The following is a 17,816-nucleotide window of genomic DNA, read 5'->3' on the forward strand; positions in this document are numbered from 1 at the left end:
CAACAGTGAGAGGCCCGCGTAACACACACACACACACACACACACACACACACACACACACACACACAAAAGAATCCGCCTGCCAATGCAGGGGACACGGGTTCGAGTCCTGGTCCGGGAAGATCCCACATGCCGTGGAGCAACCAAGCCCATGAGCCACAACTACTGAGCCCACGTGCCACATATACTGAAGCCCGCGCGCCTAGAGCCCGTGCTCCACAACGAGAAGCCACCGCAATGAGAAGCCGTGCACCACAACGAAGAGTAGCCCCTGCTCGCTGCAACTAGAGAAAGCCCACGCGCAGCAACGAAGACCCAACACAGCCAAAAATAAAAATAAATAAAATAAATAAAGTTATTAAAAAAAAAAAAAAGGATTACAAATATGGAGAGAGAAAAAACTAGAATGAACCCAGAGATGTTGGATCAGAATCGAAGGTATTAGCTTGAATTCATGGTTTTCAATATATTTAAACAGAGAAATAAATACAGATGCAAACGTGTGTGTGCACGTGTGTGTTTGCGTGTGCACGTACCTCCACATATTCCCTAATTCTGCCCACTGAAGGGGCCTGCGGAGAGCAATGCCCCCAACGGTGATAATAAGTACACTTACCTCAGCTTCTTTGTTTTTGTTTTCCAGATTAATTTGGTACAATTTTATTTCTTCAAAAGAAAAGTCCTTAATTAATATTGTTTGTTTTTTAGAGAGTAGAAAGAGCTTCAAGGAATCTTTATATAGAGTACACGAAAAAAAAATGTAATATTTCCTGCTTTTTTAACTTAGTGGACATTTAGTTCTCAGATATGCCCACGGATCAACTAAAACCCAAATAAATGGAACGTGACAACCTGTATCTACCACTTTCCATGTTCTGCATTCCACTGTCAGATTTCTAGGTCCAGCCCCAGCTCCTAATCTCATCCATCAATTACCCCTTCCAATTATTATTCACAGGGGTTAAAATGCTTCATAAATTCTTTATTAAAAATTTTTTTGGGGCTTCCCTGGTGGCGCAGTGGTTGCGCGTCCGCCTGCCGATGCAGGGGAACCGGGTTCGCGCCCCGGTCTGGGAGGATCCCACGTGCCGCGGAGCAGCTGGGCCCGTGGGCCGTGGCCGCTGGGCCTGCGCGTCCGGAGCCTGTGCTCCGCAACGGGAGAGGCCACAACAGTGAGAGGCCCGCGCGCGCCCGGAGCCTGTGCCCCGCAACGGGAGAGGCCACAACAGTGAGAGGCCCGCGTACCGCAAAAAAAAAAAAAATTTTTTTTGTTGAAGTATAATTGACCTACACCACTGTTAGTTCCAGGTGCACAAGATAGTGATTCACAAAATAATCACCACCTGCCTCGGTTTTGAAATTCCATTCTCTACTAAAAGGAACTAGGTAGGGCTCCTTGGAGAAATGAGGGATTCCAGAGATGGGGGATGGAAAGTGTACAAGACGAGGTCTGCCATCTGGTGTCAGAAAATAAGGCAGTGCTTAAAGGAAGATGTGGATACGTCAAGGGACAGGGAAGCCAGCTTGAATGAGACGCCACAGGCTAAATCGGGGACAATTTGAACCTTGAAGCCAAGAATACAATTAACAGACTATGAACCGATGCATGATACAGACAAACAGGAGTCCACACAGATATAAATAAATGGAAAAGTTGAGGGGGCTTTGGGTACTGACCTAATTTCAAAGTATTCCCCCCCAGGAAACACTTCTTGATAAAGGGGGAAAAGAATACCTGTGCAGTAAAGAAGCCAGGCAAAGCCACTTGATAACCACGGTGAAATCACTGGTGATGAGACACATGGCGCTGCACGACCCGAATCTAATTTTGAGGGAACATCAGTCAAACCCAAACTGAGGGACATTCTACAAACTGACGGGTCTCTCCCTTCAAAAGTGTCCAGGTCACGAGAGTCAAAGAAAGACTAAGGAATGTCCCAGACTGAAGGAGAGTCAGGAGACAGGACCACTACATGCAGCAGGCGACCCTGACCTGGATCCTTTACAAGAGAGGACACTGTTGAGACAAATGGACCCTGAATGGGGTCTGAGGATTAGAAAAATGTTATTTGTACTATGTTTGCAACTTTTATGTACATTTTTGTTTCTGAATTTTTAAAAGTACTTTTTAAAAAATTTTTTTAAAAATTCCACTTAACTGGACTTTGGCAAAAACACTCCTTTTAATTCTTCTCTATTGGCCAGTGATTAAAAACTTAAGACCCTCTCACTGGTCATCATCACTGGCAGATGTCCTGACTTCCTGCTTCCCTCTTAGATGCTCTGAGCCTCAGCACCTGAGATCTCTCCCTGCCTCAGGACCATTTCCCCTCTGTGATTCCATAACAGCAGCAGCCTCGCTTCATGCCTAAGGCAGCGGAGGATGATGGGAAGCTCCCCTCTCTGGGTTCCTCTCGGTCTATGGCCGTCCAGATTTCGAGAGCCTCGCACACACAAGGCACTGGCCCACGTCTAAGACCTAATTTTAGCGTTTTCCTGCTCTGAGACCACACTTTCGGAAAAGTGGGGGGCCAACCCGCCCGGGCGAGCCTCCCATCGTGACGGGCACGCGAAGTCAGGACGCTGCAGACCTGCAGGATGTGACGCAGCATCCTGTTTTCAACGGTTGGGGTGGCCAGCAGATTTGGCACCAAGCACTGCAGCTGACCACACCTCTCAAGACCACAAATACCCAGGTTAATTGGTGGGATGGGCCCGTGGCATCAGCTCTCCCTGTGGCCCTCAGGGCCAAACCTAAGACAACCTGCCTGTCTGCCCATCTCACTGGGTCTCCTCACGAATACCCATCCACAGGTATCTACCAGGAACAGCTCTTCAGAGAAACTGACCTGGCGGTATTTTAAGGACACCATGAGTCAAGCAACTGGTCTTGTTTCTCTCTTTGCTTTGACTCCCAGGAAGCTCAAAGTCAGATGTGTGGCCAAACTCTGGTAACTATGCCAACATTGTGCCTTGGATTCCACATACAAACCTTCTCCTCACTTTGCTTTATTTTCCCCTATGTTCACATGTTCCACTTTTCCAATATTAAATCATACTGTCCCCTTTGAATGTTATAAGCTGTTTCAAATCGCTTTTGGGTAGAGCTATGGTAGACACAGCACACACGTTACCTTTGGAGGGTAAGGACTCTTTTTTAATTTAACATGGAATCCCCAGCATTCAGCACAGAACCCAATACACATACAGGCAGCAAATATGCTGGGCTGGCCAAAACGTTCGTTCAGATTTTTCCATAACAGCTTATGGAAAACCCGAACAAACTTTTTGGCCAACCCAACACACAGGCTGGATTGATAAGGCAAATGTAAGTCTAAATAAAAACCGCCTCCGTTACCAGGTTGCTTCATAAGCGACACATCTCCCTCCCACTCCGTGTGGCGGGGCCTGCACAGGGCGCCCCGGCTTGGGGAGCGGGCTCCTGAGGAAGCCCCCTTGCCGTATGGCTCAGCGGCCTCCACCGCAGAAGCGAACAGCCCCTCCCAACTTCCAGCTGCTTCAGACAAGACACGGAACAGCAGGCTTGGACATCTGGGAAGAAGGGACAAGCAATTTCCAGAGGTGGCAGCGGGCCCGGCTCTCTCCGAAGCACACCAACAGTCCCCTCCCTTGTGGGTCCCGATCTGGGGACTCATGCCTTGAGAACTCTCGGCAAGTGTGTGGGAATCACTTCTGCCAGCGCGGGGAGGCCCCCGGCAGGGAGGGCACCAGACGTTTCCTAAGGCGGGGCCTCTGAGGCCTTCTTTGAAACAAAGTCTTTTTAAAAATAGCTTCAAAAGTAGCCATTCAAGGAAAAAAAAAATTGTTTTTAATCTGTATAAATACAGGCAGACAAGACACGATGCTTCGCCTGGTACCAGGCTCAGTGTAACCTGGAGGGAAACAGGTCAGGCGTTGACTGTTTTTTCCCTTGGGTTCCACTCAGCTGAACTTTTGGTCTTTGGTCTGGGGGGGGAACAAGGTCCGGAAGGCGGCAGAAGGGACTCTCGCTTCCCACCATCTATGAAAATAACGGTGCCCTGTGGCTGGCAAGGACCAGACCCTACACACTGTACAAGCCGCCCTCTCAGCCCCATACAAGCCCCCTGAACCGAGGAGGACCCTTCCTGTTTCGCGGAGGGCAGGGGGCTGGCCCGAGGTCCCAGTCACACAGGCGGTCGGGGGGTGGGCACAGACACGACCCAGAGGCCCCGCCCGTCCAGGCACAGCCAACGGCAGGATTCCGTAATTTACACGGCGGTCTGGGCATTGCTGATCCTCTCCCCACACGCAGGGCAGGACGGCCGGGTCGGCGGGGGGGTGTGTGTGCTCTCATCAGCACATTGCCTCTGCCACGGGAGTGGGGACCATCGCCAGGGCTTTCCACACCCCAGAGTGGGAGCCTTGTGGGCCAGACGCGTGGTCTTGCCCCCAGCCCCCAGCCCCATCACTCAGCACGCCCTGCAAGTGGCTCCTCCTGACTTTGATTAATCCTCATTGATCAATCCTGTTTTCTTCCGGCAGCCTTCCTCAAAACAGAAAGACTCCCGCGGATGTCCTCCTGGTCTTAGGAATTTCCCACTACACTGCCCAGATCCAGGGTACCAGACCACAGCACGACATACGCCGAGGATGAACTCTAAAGGCGGGAGTCCCTTCTGTTCAGACGGCCGCCGCCGTGCGTGTGGCCCTGCTCCGGGGTGAAGCGCGCCTGGCTTGCTGCTCACTGAGGGGGAAGTGGGTCCGAGCAGACGGTCCACTTCCTCTCAGCAGCCACACCATCTCAGCGTGAGTTGGCGAGACGCCCCACACAGGGCTAAGCTTGCTCTCAGCCTGAGAAGAAAGGAGAAACTCTGGACGGCCTGTTAGAAAGCTACCGAGAACGGTTAGAAGTGGTAACAAGGTAACACAGAACTAGACTGGTGGGTGTGAGTGAGGATTCTCGTTCTTGCATTTGGAAGCCATAATCTAATCTCATCTCTTCACTTTACAAAGGAGGCAGTGGGGGCCCAGAGACCTTTAGTGACTGGCCTAAGGTTGCACAGCAGATGACACATCGTAGGACAGAACCTAGGTTTTCTGACTCCCTCTCACAGCTTTGCTACATTTACCACGAGGGTGATCGAGGGTGATCGGGTACCACGATCACCCAGGAAGAAAGAGCTCGCATGAACGAGCATTCTTGGTGTGCACACAGGCACCCCTGGTGTGCAAACACGCTCTCCTGGTTTGTACACAGGCTCCCCCGGTGTGTACACATGCTCCCCTGGTGTGCAAACACGCTCCCCCGGTGTGCTAAGTGCACAGGAAGAATGAGACCAGGGCTTCCAGGCATTCTTTTGAAGTCTAAGCACTGGTATTTCAAAAGTTTAATGAAACCTACTAGACTCTGAGCAAAATCCATTTTAAGTTAACCTTAATAACTTTAATTACGTTCCAACAGAATCAAATTAACTCTGCACCTCTGTTCTCACGTGTCCCCATTCTAGGATGAGTTTTCTAACGACAACAAAAAATATTTAACACATACGGAAGGCGAATTCTGATTTTAAAATCAAACGTTCCAACAAACTGCCAGGAAGAATACCGGAGTTAAACCGAAAGGAAGAGCAGAATGGTACAACGGCCCCAGAACGTTACACGTGTGTGCATCCCAGTGTTTCAGGTTGGGAGTCGACGGGAGGTAGCTGCCTCTAAAGCCACGCGGGTGGGGACAGGAAGGGACGAGCTGAACACAAACCTGCAGGCGCCCTGTGGGGACAGGAGCAGCAAGGAAGGGACACAGGTTTCTGAGTCACAGCGACCTGCATCTAAACCCCAGCTCCGGCCCCTGGGAACTGCAGTTTCCTACAATGAGGCAGGCACCTCGTGGGGGTGACAGAAGCGAGACAAGCTGCACCAAGTTCCCAGCCCAGTGCCTGCACCTACAGGCCCCCGCTGAACGGGAGCCACAAGGAGCACCCCTCGCCCTCCCCTGCTACCCGTCCAGGCAACTGCATGGGAAGGGGCATCGAGTACAAGTCTCACTCTAGGTCAAGGTCAGGGAGCTCACAGGACATGACACACCGCTCACGGTGGGGCGTGTTCAGGCCAGAAGGGAGGATGGCAAAGCCACGGGAGGCGGGCTTGCGGAGGTGGCTCTCGAATTTTGGGGCTCAGAGCACAGGCTTTGCAGTCAAAGAGACTCGGAGCATGAGAGTCCTGGCTCCATCACCTCCTACTAACTGAAACTAGGCCAGCTACCTCCCTGAGGCTTTGTCTTCTCATCCAGAGAATGGGAACAGAAGTGGTGCTTTCCTTACACAGACTAAATAAAACAACGTCCATGAGGCAACTCACAGAGCAGAGCACACTTGAAGGGTTCACTTCCACAGCCTCCGTCCCTGGTTGACTTTTCCTCCTCAGCACCTGCTAACACACTTAATGTACCTGTTCATCTTACCTACTGTCTTGTCTCCCCCAACAGAATGTCAGCCACAAGGGCAGGGATTTCTGTGCTTTGCTCACTGTTATATTCTCAGCTCCTAGGACAGTGCTTGGCACACAGTTAAGTGCTCAGTAAAGATTTGGTGAATGAATGGCTTGTAAGCAGATTAGGACGGGGGTGCTGAGACTGAGCTAACAGCACCTGTATTGCCAAACTGCAGGGGCAAATCGCAGGAAAAATTTCTCTGTCCTCTGCTTCCTGTTTGTTGTCCAAGACCACTCTGAGTTCCTCACCATGAAATAGAACTTGGAAAATTCAATTTACAAGACCTCGATGGCCCATCCAGTGCACACCAGGCCCCGGGAGAGGTGACGGGAGAGGCGGGGAAGGCTCTGTCCTTAGGGTGGGCTCATGGTCAAGTGGGCAGGCACCCTGGGCAGTGGCTCAAGGCCTCGTGCTCAGGGCTCCGAGCTTGGTTAATGCTCTGCTGTTGCCACCTTGAAATTCTTCATCACTTTTTAAAAAGTGGATCCACAATTCTCATTTTGCACTGGGGGGCTCCACAAATCATACAGCTGATCCTCCTAGCAGAGAACATTTATGTACTTCGGTAAATACTACATAACAAGTCCCAAGTCTCAAGGAAATACTAAGGAGAGAGAAATACTAAGGAGAGATAGATACTAAGGGGAAAAAAAGGAAGAGTCAGAAGTGACCACAGGAAGCGACCTGAAGGAGGCAGAGGCGGGGCATTTGTCGAACGTCTATGATGCCGCAGGTTATTTTGCCCATTGGAAAATGAGGCCTGCCCAGGTCATATGACAGCCAGGTGAGGTGAAAGATGACAGAGGTGGAAGCCAAACCCAGGCCTGTCCCTCCCCAAGGCCAAAGCTCAGGGAAGAATGTCTAAGGGTCATTGGAGGTGTTATTGCAGAGGCCAATATGCAACATGGGGCAAACACAAGAGATGCCAAGCCCCCAGGTGTGAAGGAGCGTACGGGTGCTGAGTGGAGAACATGACGGTCTCTGGCATGTGGTCGACTCCTGCTGGCTCCCTGGGGCTCCTGGCCTCTTCCCACCAGCCAGTGATGCCTTTATATGTGATGCCTTTACACCCTGCCACATCTGTAACACTGAACAGAAACCTACTCGGTTACATGTCTTGTTTTCTCTACATTAGACTGGGACATCTCAGGAACTCCCACGGACTGAGACTGGTGGGCAGATTCTGAGGTTGCCCAGGACCCCAGGCCTTGGTGCAGGCACCCTGGATGAGCCGCCTATGCTGAGCGTGCTGGGACCAGGGAACAGGATGCGAGAGCTGCTCCCTTCATTAGGTTACACCCTATGGCAAAGGTGATGGGATGGTCCCTCTCCTGATGGCATTCCCTGATGGCATCAGATTCTCCTGTCGGCCTTGAAGCAAGCCACCAGCCGTGGAATCTACAGCTACAAGAGAACGCATTCTGCCAAGAACCAGTGTGAGCCTGGAAGAGGACCCAAGCCACAGATGAGATCCCGGCCCTGGCTAACACCTTGACTGCAGCCACGTGAGACCCCCCAGCAGAGGACACAGCTCAGCCATGTCCGGGTTCCTGGCCCACAGGAGCTGTGAGGGAATAATCGTGTATCGTTCTGGACCACTGAGTTTGGAGTAGCTTGTTACACAGCAGTAGACAGCTGATACAGTGGCCTGCTGCACAGAGCCTGGATGCCGCAAATGCTCGACACCTCTTGCCAGGACTTAAATGGACAGACTCTCTACAGTCACAGTCAAGTCTTGATGGCTAAGAAACCGTCAAGAAAGGTAGAGAGAAACCTCAAAGGGTGGACAGGCCTCGAAGAAGAGGTTGTGAATAAAGATGGGGAAGTGTGATCTGCAGAGCAAGGACACACCAACCACCACCCCATCCTGACGCTGTCGGGGAGGGAGAAAAGCTTATATGGAGAGCGGGGTCCTCTGGGGGTTTCCAGGTCAAGACCAGAAGGAGGAGAGGGTAGAGGGAAAGGCAGAGGTGTAAGGGAGTTCACAGCTTACCACTGAAACCAGATAAAACAGAGAAGACAAAGTCCTGCTGCTTTGGCCCAAACGTTTGCTTGGGCAAGTAAGAAAAGAAATTAAGAGAACTCTAACGATCATTTTCACGTGCTTGACTTGAAATACTGGATGAAAAAACCCCCCCCCAAAAAACAAAACAGCAAAACATTCACTCCTGATCCACACTCTGGAAACAACACAACCATATTCCCTCCCCAGGGCCCTGCCTGGCACACAACCACTTACGCCTCATGCCAGACTGAGGCGACTCCCAGGATGGTGAGGGAGCCAGGAGCTGCTGCCAGCAGGCCATGAGCTCACCAGTTCCCACAGTCTGAAGAGCGCAGCCTCCCAAAGGGGATGTGGCTGGAGGCCGGCAGCCATGTGCACACGCAGAGAGCAGAGGGAACGAGAGCCGGGTCTACGGCTCTGCGTCCCGCAGCTTCCCTCTGGACGGGCGGCGAGCAGTTCTCGAGAGGTCCGCCAGCAGGCCTTCAGAGAAACCATCCGGATGACAATAAAGATTCTGCAGAAGGTGCGTTCCTATTTACATCTTACAGGGATATCACTGGGTAAAGGACGCAGGCTGGTCCAAGTCACAGGGCAGCCACGGGGGTGGCCCTCTCAGCCCCACACAGTGGACGCGGCACCTGCTGGGGGTCAGAGCCTCTACTTCTGGGCTGTGAACCTAACACTGACAGGAACACCATCCTCTGAAGACCAAACGTAGCCACCGTCCTCCACGCATATCGTGGACCTGGCTCTGTGCAAGGAGCCCCACACAAAGTATTCGCCAACCCTGAAAGGTCGTAGGTTTATCCATTTTACAGATGGAAGGACGGAGACCCACAGAGGCACAGTAACTCCCAGATGCATGATGGCACCTCTACTAGTGCGGGAGCCAGACTCCGAGCCTAGATCTGCCTGACTCCAAAGCCTACATCTTTCCTCGACACATCTTTCTCACACATGAATGCAATTCGCTGCAGAATCAAAACAAAGTTAACGTTTAAACTGCTGAAGTGCTATGTGCAGGCAGAGAACTAAGACCCTGTCACTAAGGTGGCACCAACAGTTAGGGACGAGACAAAAACACAGGTACCTGCCAGGGAAGGCAGGTATGGTACCCAGCACAGAGAGAAACCAAGAGCCACCCGCCAAGGAGAGGGAAGCCGCAGAGGTTTGGGATGGGAGCACGCTGAGCTGGCCATGAGGACTGTGGCCAACTGGAAAGGGAACTGGCTTAGACAAAGAGCCTGGTCCGGGAGCAGGGGTAGGACTGAAAAACGGCACGTTCATTTGAGGAAAGGCCAGTGACAAGGGTGAAGGAGGAAAATAGTGTGGCGACCAGGAGGAAGAAGCAGGGGCGCTTCCAGACTTGCGTCCCTCTGACAGTGGGGATGATAAACTGACGCGGAGGGACGAGTTGATGGGTGGCCCCTCAGTGGATCAGGGGAGGTACAAGGACCTGACTGATGGTGCCACCAGCGGGGGACAGGGGAGGAAGAGGGCAGGTGAGACAGAAGATCCAATCCACGGATTCAGCAATTTACTGGCTACACGTGGGTCCAAGATCACTTCTTGGAGGACCCGAAAGATGAAACTGTCAATTAAGGGTAGACAAAGGGGCAAGGAGAGAGGAATATCCTGCGGGCCCCAGTTTCTCTCCCTCCCCAGCACCCTTCAGAAACCAAATCAGGTCAGATTAACTTCAGGATGAATGTGAAGCAAAGAGAAATCTCCTCTCCCCAACTCTCCTCCCCAAGACGAGCAACGAATGAGGGACCATTCCACACATTTTTTTTTTCTCTAGGAGAAGCTTAGAGAGCACAGGCCTGAAAATGCACATCCACATGCAGATGCCAATGAGTTTCAGTCAAAGCTTTACACCAGGACAGCAGGACTTCTCGTTTGGTTTGGAGGGTTAGAAACCAGGACGGTGTCCACGGCCTAAAACAGGGTGTGGACATCAAGGTGAATGAAGACGGGAGGAAAGGGGAGCCTGTGAGGATGGGCTCAGAGACCAGGCTCCCCCCCAGCCCAGGTGTCCCAGAGCTCACGATGGCACTGGGGACCCACTGAGAGCAGCACAGAGGGACTCACGGTGGTCACCAGGGCGATCTGACTTCCTCGGCGGCACCATCACAAGTCAGCAGGGCTCTTGGGTTCTCGCCCTGCTGCGGCCCCTACCCGCCTGGGCGAGCTCAGCAAGTTCCCACGCCTATACGTGCAACACAGCTGCTCAACTGAACCACGAAACTGGTCCCTGGAAAGGTGGTGTCCTATGACAAACTCAGGTGTTGCGGGCAACGGAGGCCCCGCTTCGAAGGCAACCTTGGGCCTCGGATTCCTCACCTGAGACCTGGGGGGAATACCCCACCTCCTGGGGTCGTTGTGAGGGTTAAATTTGGCAACGCAGAGAGCTGCCGTCACTTCCCTTTGTACGGTCCTCTCCAGCTCCAAGCTGTGCAGAGAAAGGGGCCTTTTATTGGCCAGCAGCACATACACATTTTCCTATCACTGCTCTTTGTAACTTCTTTATTAATGGAAACAATTCAAAACGCTATGCTGCCAGTTCAGGAAGGGCAATTAAAAAACGAAAGACCATCTAAGTGAGAGGCTTAAATGCCATCTCTGGGGCAAGAGGCCTGGAAGGAAAGGATGGGCTTGAGGGGGAGAAGAGTCCAAGTCCATGTAAGGGCTGGAGAGGAGCTGGGGGCGCGGGGATGGTGCCCCACGAGGCGGTCAGCAGGCCCTCCGCCCCGCTCTCCCTCCCCCATAGTCTCCAGAGCAGACTCCACTCCTCCCCTCCCCGCCTCCACCACCTGGGAATCCAGCTGGTCCCAGCCTTGGAGACTCTCAGCAACCCAAACCCCCAGTCTGAAGAGCAAATGTGTCACTGCCCCTGCTCCTCCCTCCAGCATAACGTGAAAACGAGGACCACAATTGTAAAAAGACAACTATTTCTCTACACACAAGAGCTTTAGAAAAAATGGTGCCTCCCTTCCCTCAAACACACAGAAAACTTCAAAGACAGGCGAGGCAGAGTTCTACCACTTCCGCGGGTGAGCTGAACCAGGAGGATAGCCTGCTCTCGGTAATGAACGGCTGACCCCAGTTTCTGAACACGTATTTCCTTTTCCAATTAATTTTCCTCCTCCTCCCAAGATGAAGCAGACATTAAAAAAAAAAATCCTTTAAATTCTGTTTCTTTTTTTTTAAATCTAGATGTTTACTTTTTTACACTCTAAGAGCCAGTGTTTAAGAGTAGCTCTTTGGTGCAGAAGAATACATTGTATAATGAAGTGCTAAATCTTCTGTAAACCAACGAAACACCCAATTTTTGGCAAAGAAAAACAAACGTGCTTTTGGCGTCTACTTGTGAATACAGCAACTGAGGACTACAAGCTTGAGAAACTTCTCAAATGAGTATACGTAAAGATTTCTCACTGGCACACGCACACGCGTGCGCAAAGACACACACACACACACACACACACACACACACACACACAAAACACCTTGAATTAATAAACTGAGGGGTTGAATGTCTGTTTCAAATCAGCAATGTACTTACCTCAAAAGGAATACCTTCCCAAAACACGCGCACGCGTGCGCAAAGACACACACACACACACACACACACACACACACAAAACACCTTGAATTAATAAACTGAGGGGTTGAATGTCTGTTTCAAATCAGCAATGTACTTACCTCAAAAGGAATACCTTCCCAAAAGCAGGATGGAAAAGTGAGAACATATTAAAATGATTATTTTCTTTAAAGCAGAAGTAAAATCTGGAAGGAAGTTTATAAAGATACTCATCATCACGGTAAAGCCAGGGGGGTGGAATACTGGCAATTATTATTTTTCTTCTCTCAATGTTACATAATGTCATTAAAGCTGTTTATACTTAAATGTCTAGATCACTTGTAAAGTTCTCCTTCTGTCTATGTGTTCTGGATCGTTTTTAAAGCACTACTAAAAAGCTGGTGTAGTCTTTCTCGAGGGTCCTCCCTTTTGGAAAGGCACAAGAGTATTTCTTACCTGCTTGGAAGAAAGACTTCAGGACGAAAACACTAAGTCTGCTTACCTGTGGTTTAACTTGCGATCTTCATCGCTGCCAGCCTCCAACTGCAGAGAAAGAAAGAGAATGTCACAGCCCAGATGCCGCTATCGACAAGCCTCAGACACAAGGCTCACATTTTCTGCTCTGGTGTCTGCAAAAGATACAGATGTCCAGGAAACCTGGTTCCTTCCAAAGAGCCGCACCCTCTCCTTACCAATCCTGCTCTGCTGCTCCCCTGAGTAATTTCCGCGGAGGAATTTTCAGGTTTCCTGATGTTTCCCCACATGCCTTCCAAGGCATCGCAGATCGATGCCCGCTAACAGAGCGCTCCTGGCCGGCGCTGCTACTCCACACGCTTGTTCAGCCCTGAGCTCTCCATTTTCCAGGGCTGCTTTGGAGCATATCCTGTTTTTCTGTTTTAAGGGGAGGGGGCAATGTCTTAAGAGGCTGTTTCCTCCCTTCAAGCTAGGCAAGAGCTGAGTGATCAACACCATTTTAAGCCACAACACACAAGTTAAAAAATAAATAAATAAACCCACCACCACCACCATTCCAGGCAAGTCTTTCTTAATGGAAGGTGGCCAGGATCAGGCTGTCTGTGGGTCCTGAAGCTCTTGGTGGTTCTCAAAAAGGCTTAAAGTTTAATAGAAAACCTTCTAGGCTATTGGTTTATTTATAGACATGAAAGAAAGGGACATTTAATATTTCCTAAATGTTACAAGGCCAAGAGGGTTAGAGGCTCCAAAACAAACCATGATTTAAACCCTGACTGCAATTTTTCTTTTTTCTTTTTTTTTTTTCTTTCAAGGAGAAAACTCAAATGAGAAGAAAACACACATCCCAACAACGCTGGGACTTGGCATGTTTTGTATGTTACACAGAGGAGCCCATTGAATGGGAAAGAGAGAAACCTGGAAAGCAGTGATGGCTGGAAGAGATGCAAGGCTGACTTGGCACAGAAACCAGACAGAAGCCAGCGGTGGTGGGAAAAGGGTTACGGAGATCATGTAGAGAGAGGTCTGGGCAGCAAGGGACACACACCACAGGTGGCAATTTCACCAAGGAATGAGTCCAGCAGAGGGTCCTGGAATCCCTGCGCTGTCATAACATCATGTATGTAACGCACTGGGCAGAGGCAGAGACCATCAGTTCTCACACTCCCTACCCGACAATGAAGGAGAAGTGGAAACACTGGGGACAGCTCTGCTGACCACAGGGCCACCAACTTCGGTGCCGAAGTGAAACATACACAAAACAACTCACACAACCGCAGGAACAAACTTAGAAGAGACTGCTGGGTCTAACCCGGTGGTTCTCAACTGGGGGCAACTGATCTCAGCAGGGGACGCCAGGCAAGGCTGGAGCCTTTTTTGGGAGGATGCTACTGGCATCTAGTGGGTAGAGGTCAGAGTGCTGCTACACTTCCTCCAACACACAGGACGGGCCCTTGAAACAGACGGCTCACCCAACATCGGCAATGCTGAGGCTGAGCAACCCTGATCCAATCCCGCCACCTCAAAGGGACTGGAGATCTGCCCATGAAAATTAGTCACCTTGAACGTTTGTCAAAAATCACAACGTAAAAAAAAAAAAAAAAAAAATCACAACGTTACAACCCATTCCTGAGAGCTGCTGCTTTACCTATTCTTGGGCTCTCTGCCTGTTCTCACAAAAGAATGAGACAAGATTAACAGTAAAATGACATAAATGAGATAATTAAAGATTGAGGGGAAAGGAACAAAACTTAAAAAGAGGGAAGCACTGCTTTGCAGGTCGGGCTGCGACTTCCCTTAGTTCCCACGCCGCGCAGCAAGACCACGGGCTGGGGAAGGAAAGAAATGCCCTGAGTGTCTGACTCAACGAAGGGTGCACATTTTGAGGAGTAAGGAAATAATGGGGGGGTGGGGAGGATACAGACTTCAAAATCATTTAAGTCTCGCTCACTCTCTGAGATTCTCAGGATGAAAGGCAACACAAGGTCAGTTATTCCAGAGAAAAAAGCTACATAGGCCAAAGAACACACATTAGAGGGAAGCCAGCCCTTTCAGATGAGCTGAGGCCCAGAGAAGGGAAGTAACCTGAGGAAGGTCGGACCAGAGGCAGAGCCGGCCTGACCCACGTCTCCTGATCCTGTGCACACACGCCTGCCCTCTCTGTTGCATCTTCGTGCCTCGCCCCACATGGAAGAAAGCCTCACCTTCCAGGGAACATCCCAGCCTCTGCTGGCTCCCTGGGCAACTAATGCCGCTGATTTACTCAAGTTGAGTTTTATTCTTATTTTGGAGGTCACTGGCATTTGGTGAAAATAAGGCTTTCTATAATAATTTAAAATGTGCCTAGTGGAAACAACCCCAATGTCCAACAAAATGTACATCCATACCATAGAATATTACTCGGCCATAAAAAGGAATGAGGTCCTGACATGTGCTGCAACATGGCTGAGCCTTGAAAACATGATGGTGAGTGAAATAAGCCTGACACAAAAGGCCACATAGTGTATGATTCCACTTATATGAAATGCCCAGAATAAGCAAATACATAGAGACAGAAAGTACATTAGTGGTTGCCTGGAGTTGGTTACAGCAGGGCAGGGGTGGTGGGAGGGGGGCTGTGGGTGATGGCTAAGGGGTGTGAGGTTTCTTTTGGGGGTGATGAAAATGTTCTGGAATTCGTGGTGATGCTTGTACAACCTTGTGCATATACTAAAAACCACTGAATTGTACACTTTACAATGGTGGATTTATGGTATGTGAATTCTATCTCAGCTAAAAAATGAAATAATAAAATAAAAAATTTTAAATGTGTCTAAAGCAGAAATAGATCAGGTGCAAAGTAACGCAGGGAATGTGGGGTTTAGAATCAGAGACCTAGGCTGAGAGGCTCTTTGTCTAACCTCTTCCTGGAGCTGAACTCTTCACTCGTTTTTGAGAAGGGACCATGAGATTAAGTGCAGAGAAGTACTTTGTAAACTGCAAGACAGCAGTTGTAGAAATGATGTAGGGGAACAGATGTCTCTGTGGGGAGGCCAGAAGCTACTGCAGACTCCTCAGCTGCAGGCTACTGGCCACCGTGCAGAGCAGGGACTGTTAGAATCTTCTGTCTGTAGACAAGATAACTCATTAATGGCTTCTCCTCCAGAGAAAGGGGCTGTAAGGTTCAACCCTGCAGCCACTCTGAGAGTGCCAGTCCCAGCAAAACAGGCTGAAGAGCTGCCCCACCAGGAGCTGGTGGGACAGGCAGGGCTGTTAAACCCCAAACAGGTCCTCTTCTCTCACAAACACACACAAACCTTTCCATGTTATCAGTCAACTTCCCCCCAGGGAGAAGGGGCCTGAATTGCCCAGATGCTGGCGGGGCCACTTCCTGGGCCTGCAGGGTCCTTCCTCCAGCCTCCTCTCCCTTCCCTAAACAGCTCCTTGCCTCCTCCTCCAGCCTGCTGCGTCTGCAGGTCAGCTCTCGGTCCGGCCACAGATGTGAGTTTAGACCCAACTGGTTCTCCTGCTCAGAGGCCCGAGGCCCAGACTAGCACGGTCCAGCCCAACTGTGCACTCAGAGGACCCATTCCCCAGGAACCCCAGAGCAAGAAGGAGCCAGTCCAGGACAGGCTGGGTCACACGCAGACCCACAGAAACCCGCACAGCGCAAAGATGCACTTTCAGCCCCAGAAAGCACCGGTGCAATCCCAGCAACCCCACAATCGGCCGCAGCCACACAGCCAGATGCACATAAACATGCAGCCCCGAAAGATATCACAGCAAGAAAAACCCAGACTCAGCTGCACACAAAGACATATGACACACAGTCACCCAGCACCCTGAGCTCACTCAGCCACTGTCACACAGTGACGCCGGCCCCCGAGAGGCACGGCCCCTCACACCCAGAGCCAGAACTCCAGGGGCGTGCAGTCGGGGGAAACAATCTCACAATCCACAGGGACACGCGGCAGCCTCTCCCCCAGCGTCACACAGGCACGGTTCCCAAGGGACAGGCCACATTCACGCACAGGGAGAGGCACACACAGGCTGGCATACACATGCATACATTCAGCCAGGCACACAGGGAAAGGGCCGAGACAAGCCACAGGATCCTGAATCTTAGAACCGGCATCTCAGGCAGTTACCCAATCAGGAGTCCCGGTCGCACGTCCAGCATCCCGCACAGTCACCCCCGGACGAGGGACACTGTCACACACTAACGGTCACCCTCCAGACGGGACTCAAATTCAGTCAGCCGCAGATGGGGGTCACACACACACAGTCACCCCCAGATGGGGGTCACACACACCGTCTCATGCACACTTACCCCCAAACAGGGGTCACACAGTCACCCCCAGACGAGGGTCACACCCGCACACACAGGCTCACTGCACAGTCACCCCCAAACAGGGGTCACACCCACTCACAGCCTCCCGCACAGTCACCCCAGTCCGGCTGCCAAGGCTGGGTCGTCCGGCTGGGGCCCCGCAGGCCGAGGACCCCTTGAAGCTGCCCTGGCGCAGCCCCGGGCGCCCCGCACTCGCGGCCCAGGCCTGGCGCGGCGGCTGCTCGGCCAGGCCGGGGCGCGGGCCCGGGGCTCACCTCGCTGTTGCTGGCGGAGGAGGAGGCGGCGCTGGGCGTGGGCGAGCGCTGCAGGGTCACCAGGGCCATGGCTGCGGCGCGGCGCGCGGGCGCCGCCGAAGCCTCGGACTAGAGCCGCAGCCGCCACCGCCGCCGCCCGGGCCGGGCCCAGGGCGCTCCAGGAGCCGCTCACGGGCGGCCGGGCCGAGCCGGGCCGAGCCGGGCCGGGCCCGCCCCTCCCTGTCGGCGTCTGTCGCCGCCCCCACCCCCCGCCCCCCGCCTCCCGCGCCGGCGCGCGCCGGGCCTGAGCGCGGGCAGGGGCAGCGGCCGGGGCGGGGCGCGCGTGCGCGGCGCGGGATCCCCCGAGCGGCGGCGGGAGGCCCCGGCTGGCCAGTCACGTCTCCCGCGCGCCCGACGCGCGCGCTTCGGCCGCGCGCCCGGCCCTCCAGCCTGAGAAGCGGGGGCGCGCCCGGTGGCGAGCAAATCCATCCCCCGGAGGCCAGCCCCCTTCGCAGGCGGGAAAACTGAGGCCCGGCGTCCGCACGGCCTGGAATGCTTGGGGCGGGGAGGTGCAGCGACCAGGAAATAAAGAGCTCCTGGTCCCTGCGCCTTGAACCCCGAGGAGCGGTCTGCAGAAATTAATTCGTTCATTCATTCATTCATTTGTGACATATTTATTGAGCACCTACTAAGTGCCAGCACGGAGTATTCAACCGTGAGCA

At 52.2% G+C, this 17,816-nt stretch overlaps 1 protein-coding gene across 1 annotated transcript in view; it reads right to left on the bottom strand.

The window, feature by feature from the left end:
* LOC114485181 (protein phosphatase Slingshot homolog 1-like) overlaps nt 1-17,252 on the bottom strand; it is a gene marked incomplete at its 3' end in the record, with an annotated part of 31,874 nt that extends 14,622 nt beyond the window's left edge. The window contains exons 1-2 of the mRNA XM_028486078.1: nt 17,116-17,252; nt 12,563-12,603 (exon numbers count right to left, since the gene is read on the bottom strand). Coding sequence (XP_028341879.1) covers nt 12,563-12,603; nt 17,116-17,184 — 110 coding nt within the window. The remainder of the gene's footprint in view (nt 1-12,562; nt 12,604-17,115) is intronic.
* Nucleotides 17,253-17,816: the final 564 nt, after the last annotated feature.

The sequence above is a fragment of the Physeter macrocephalus genome, unplaced genomic scaffold, assembly GCF_002837175.3.
Source record: "Physeter macrocephalus isolate SW-GA unplaced genomic scaffold, ASM283717v5 random_574, whole genome shotgun sequence".
NCBI lineage: Eukaryota > Metazoa > Chordata > Mammalia > Artiodactyla > Physeteridae > Physeter > Physeter macrocephalus.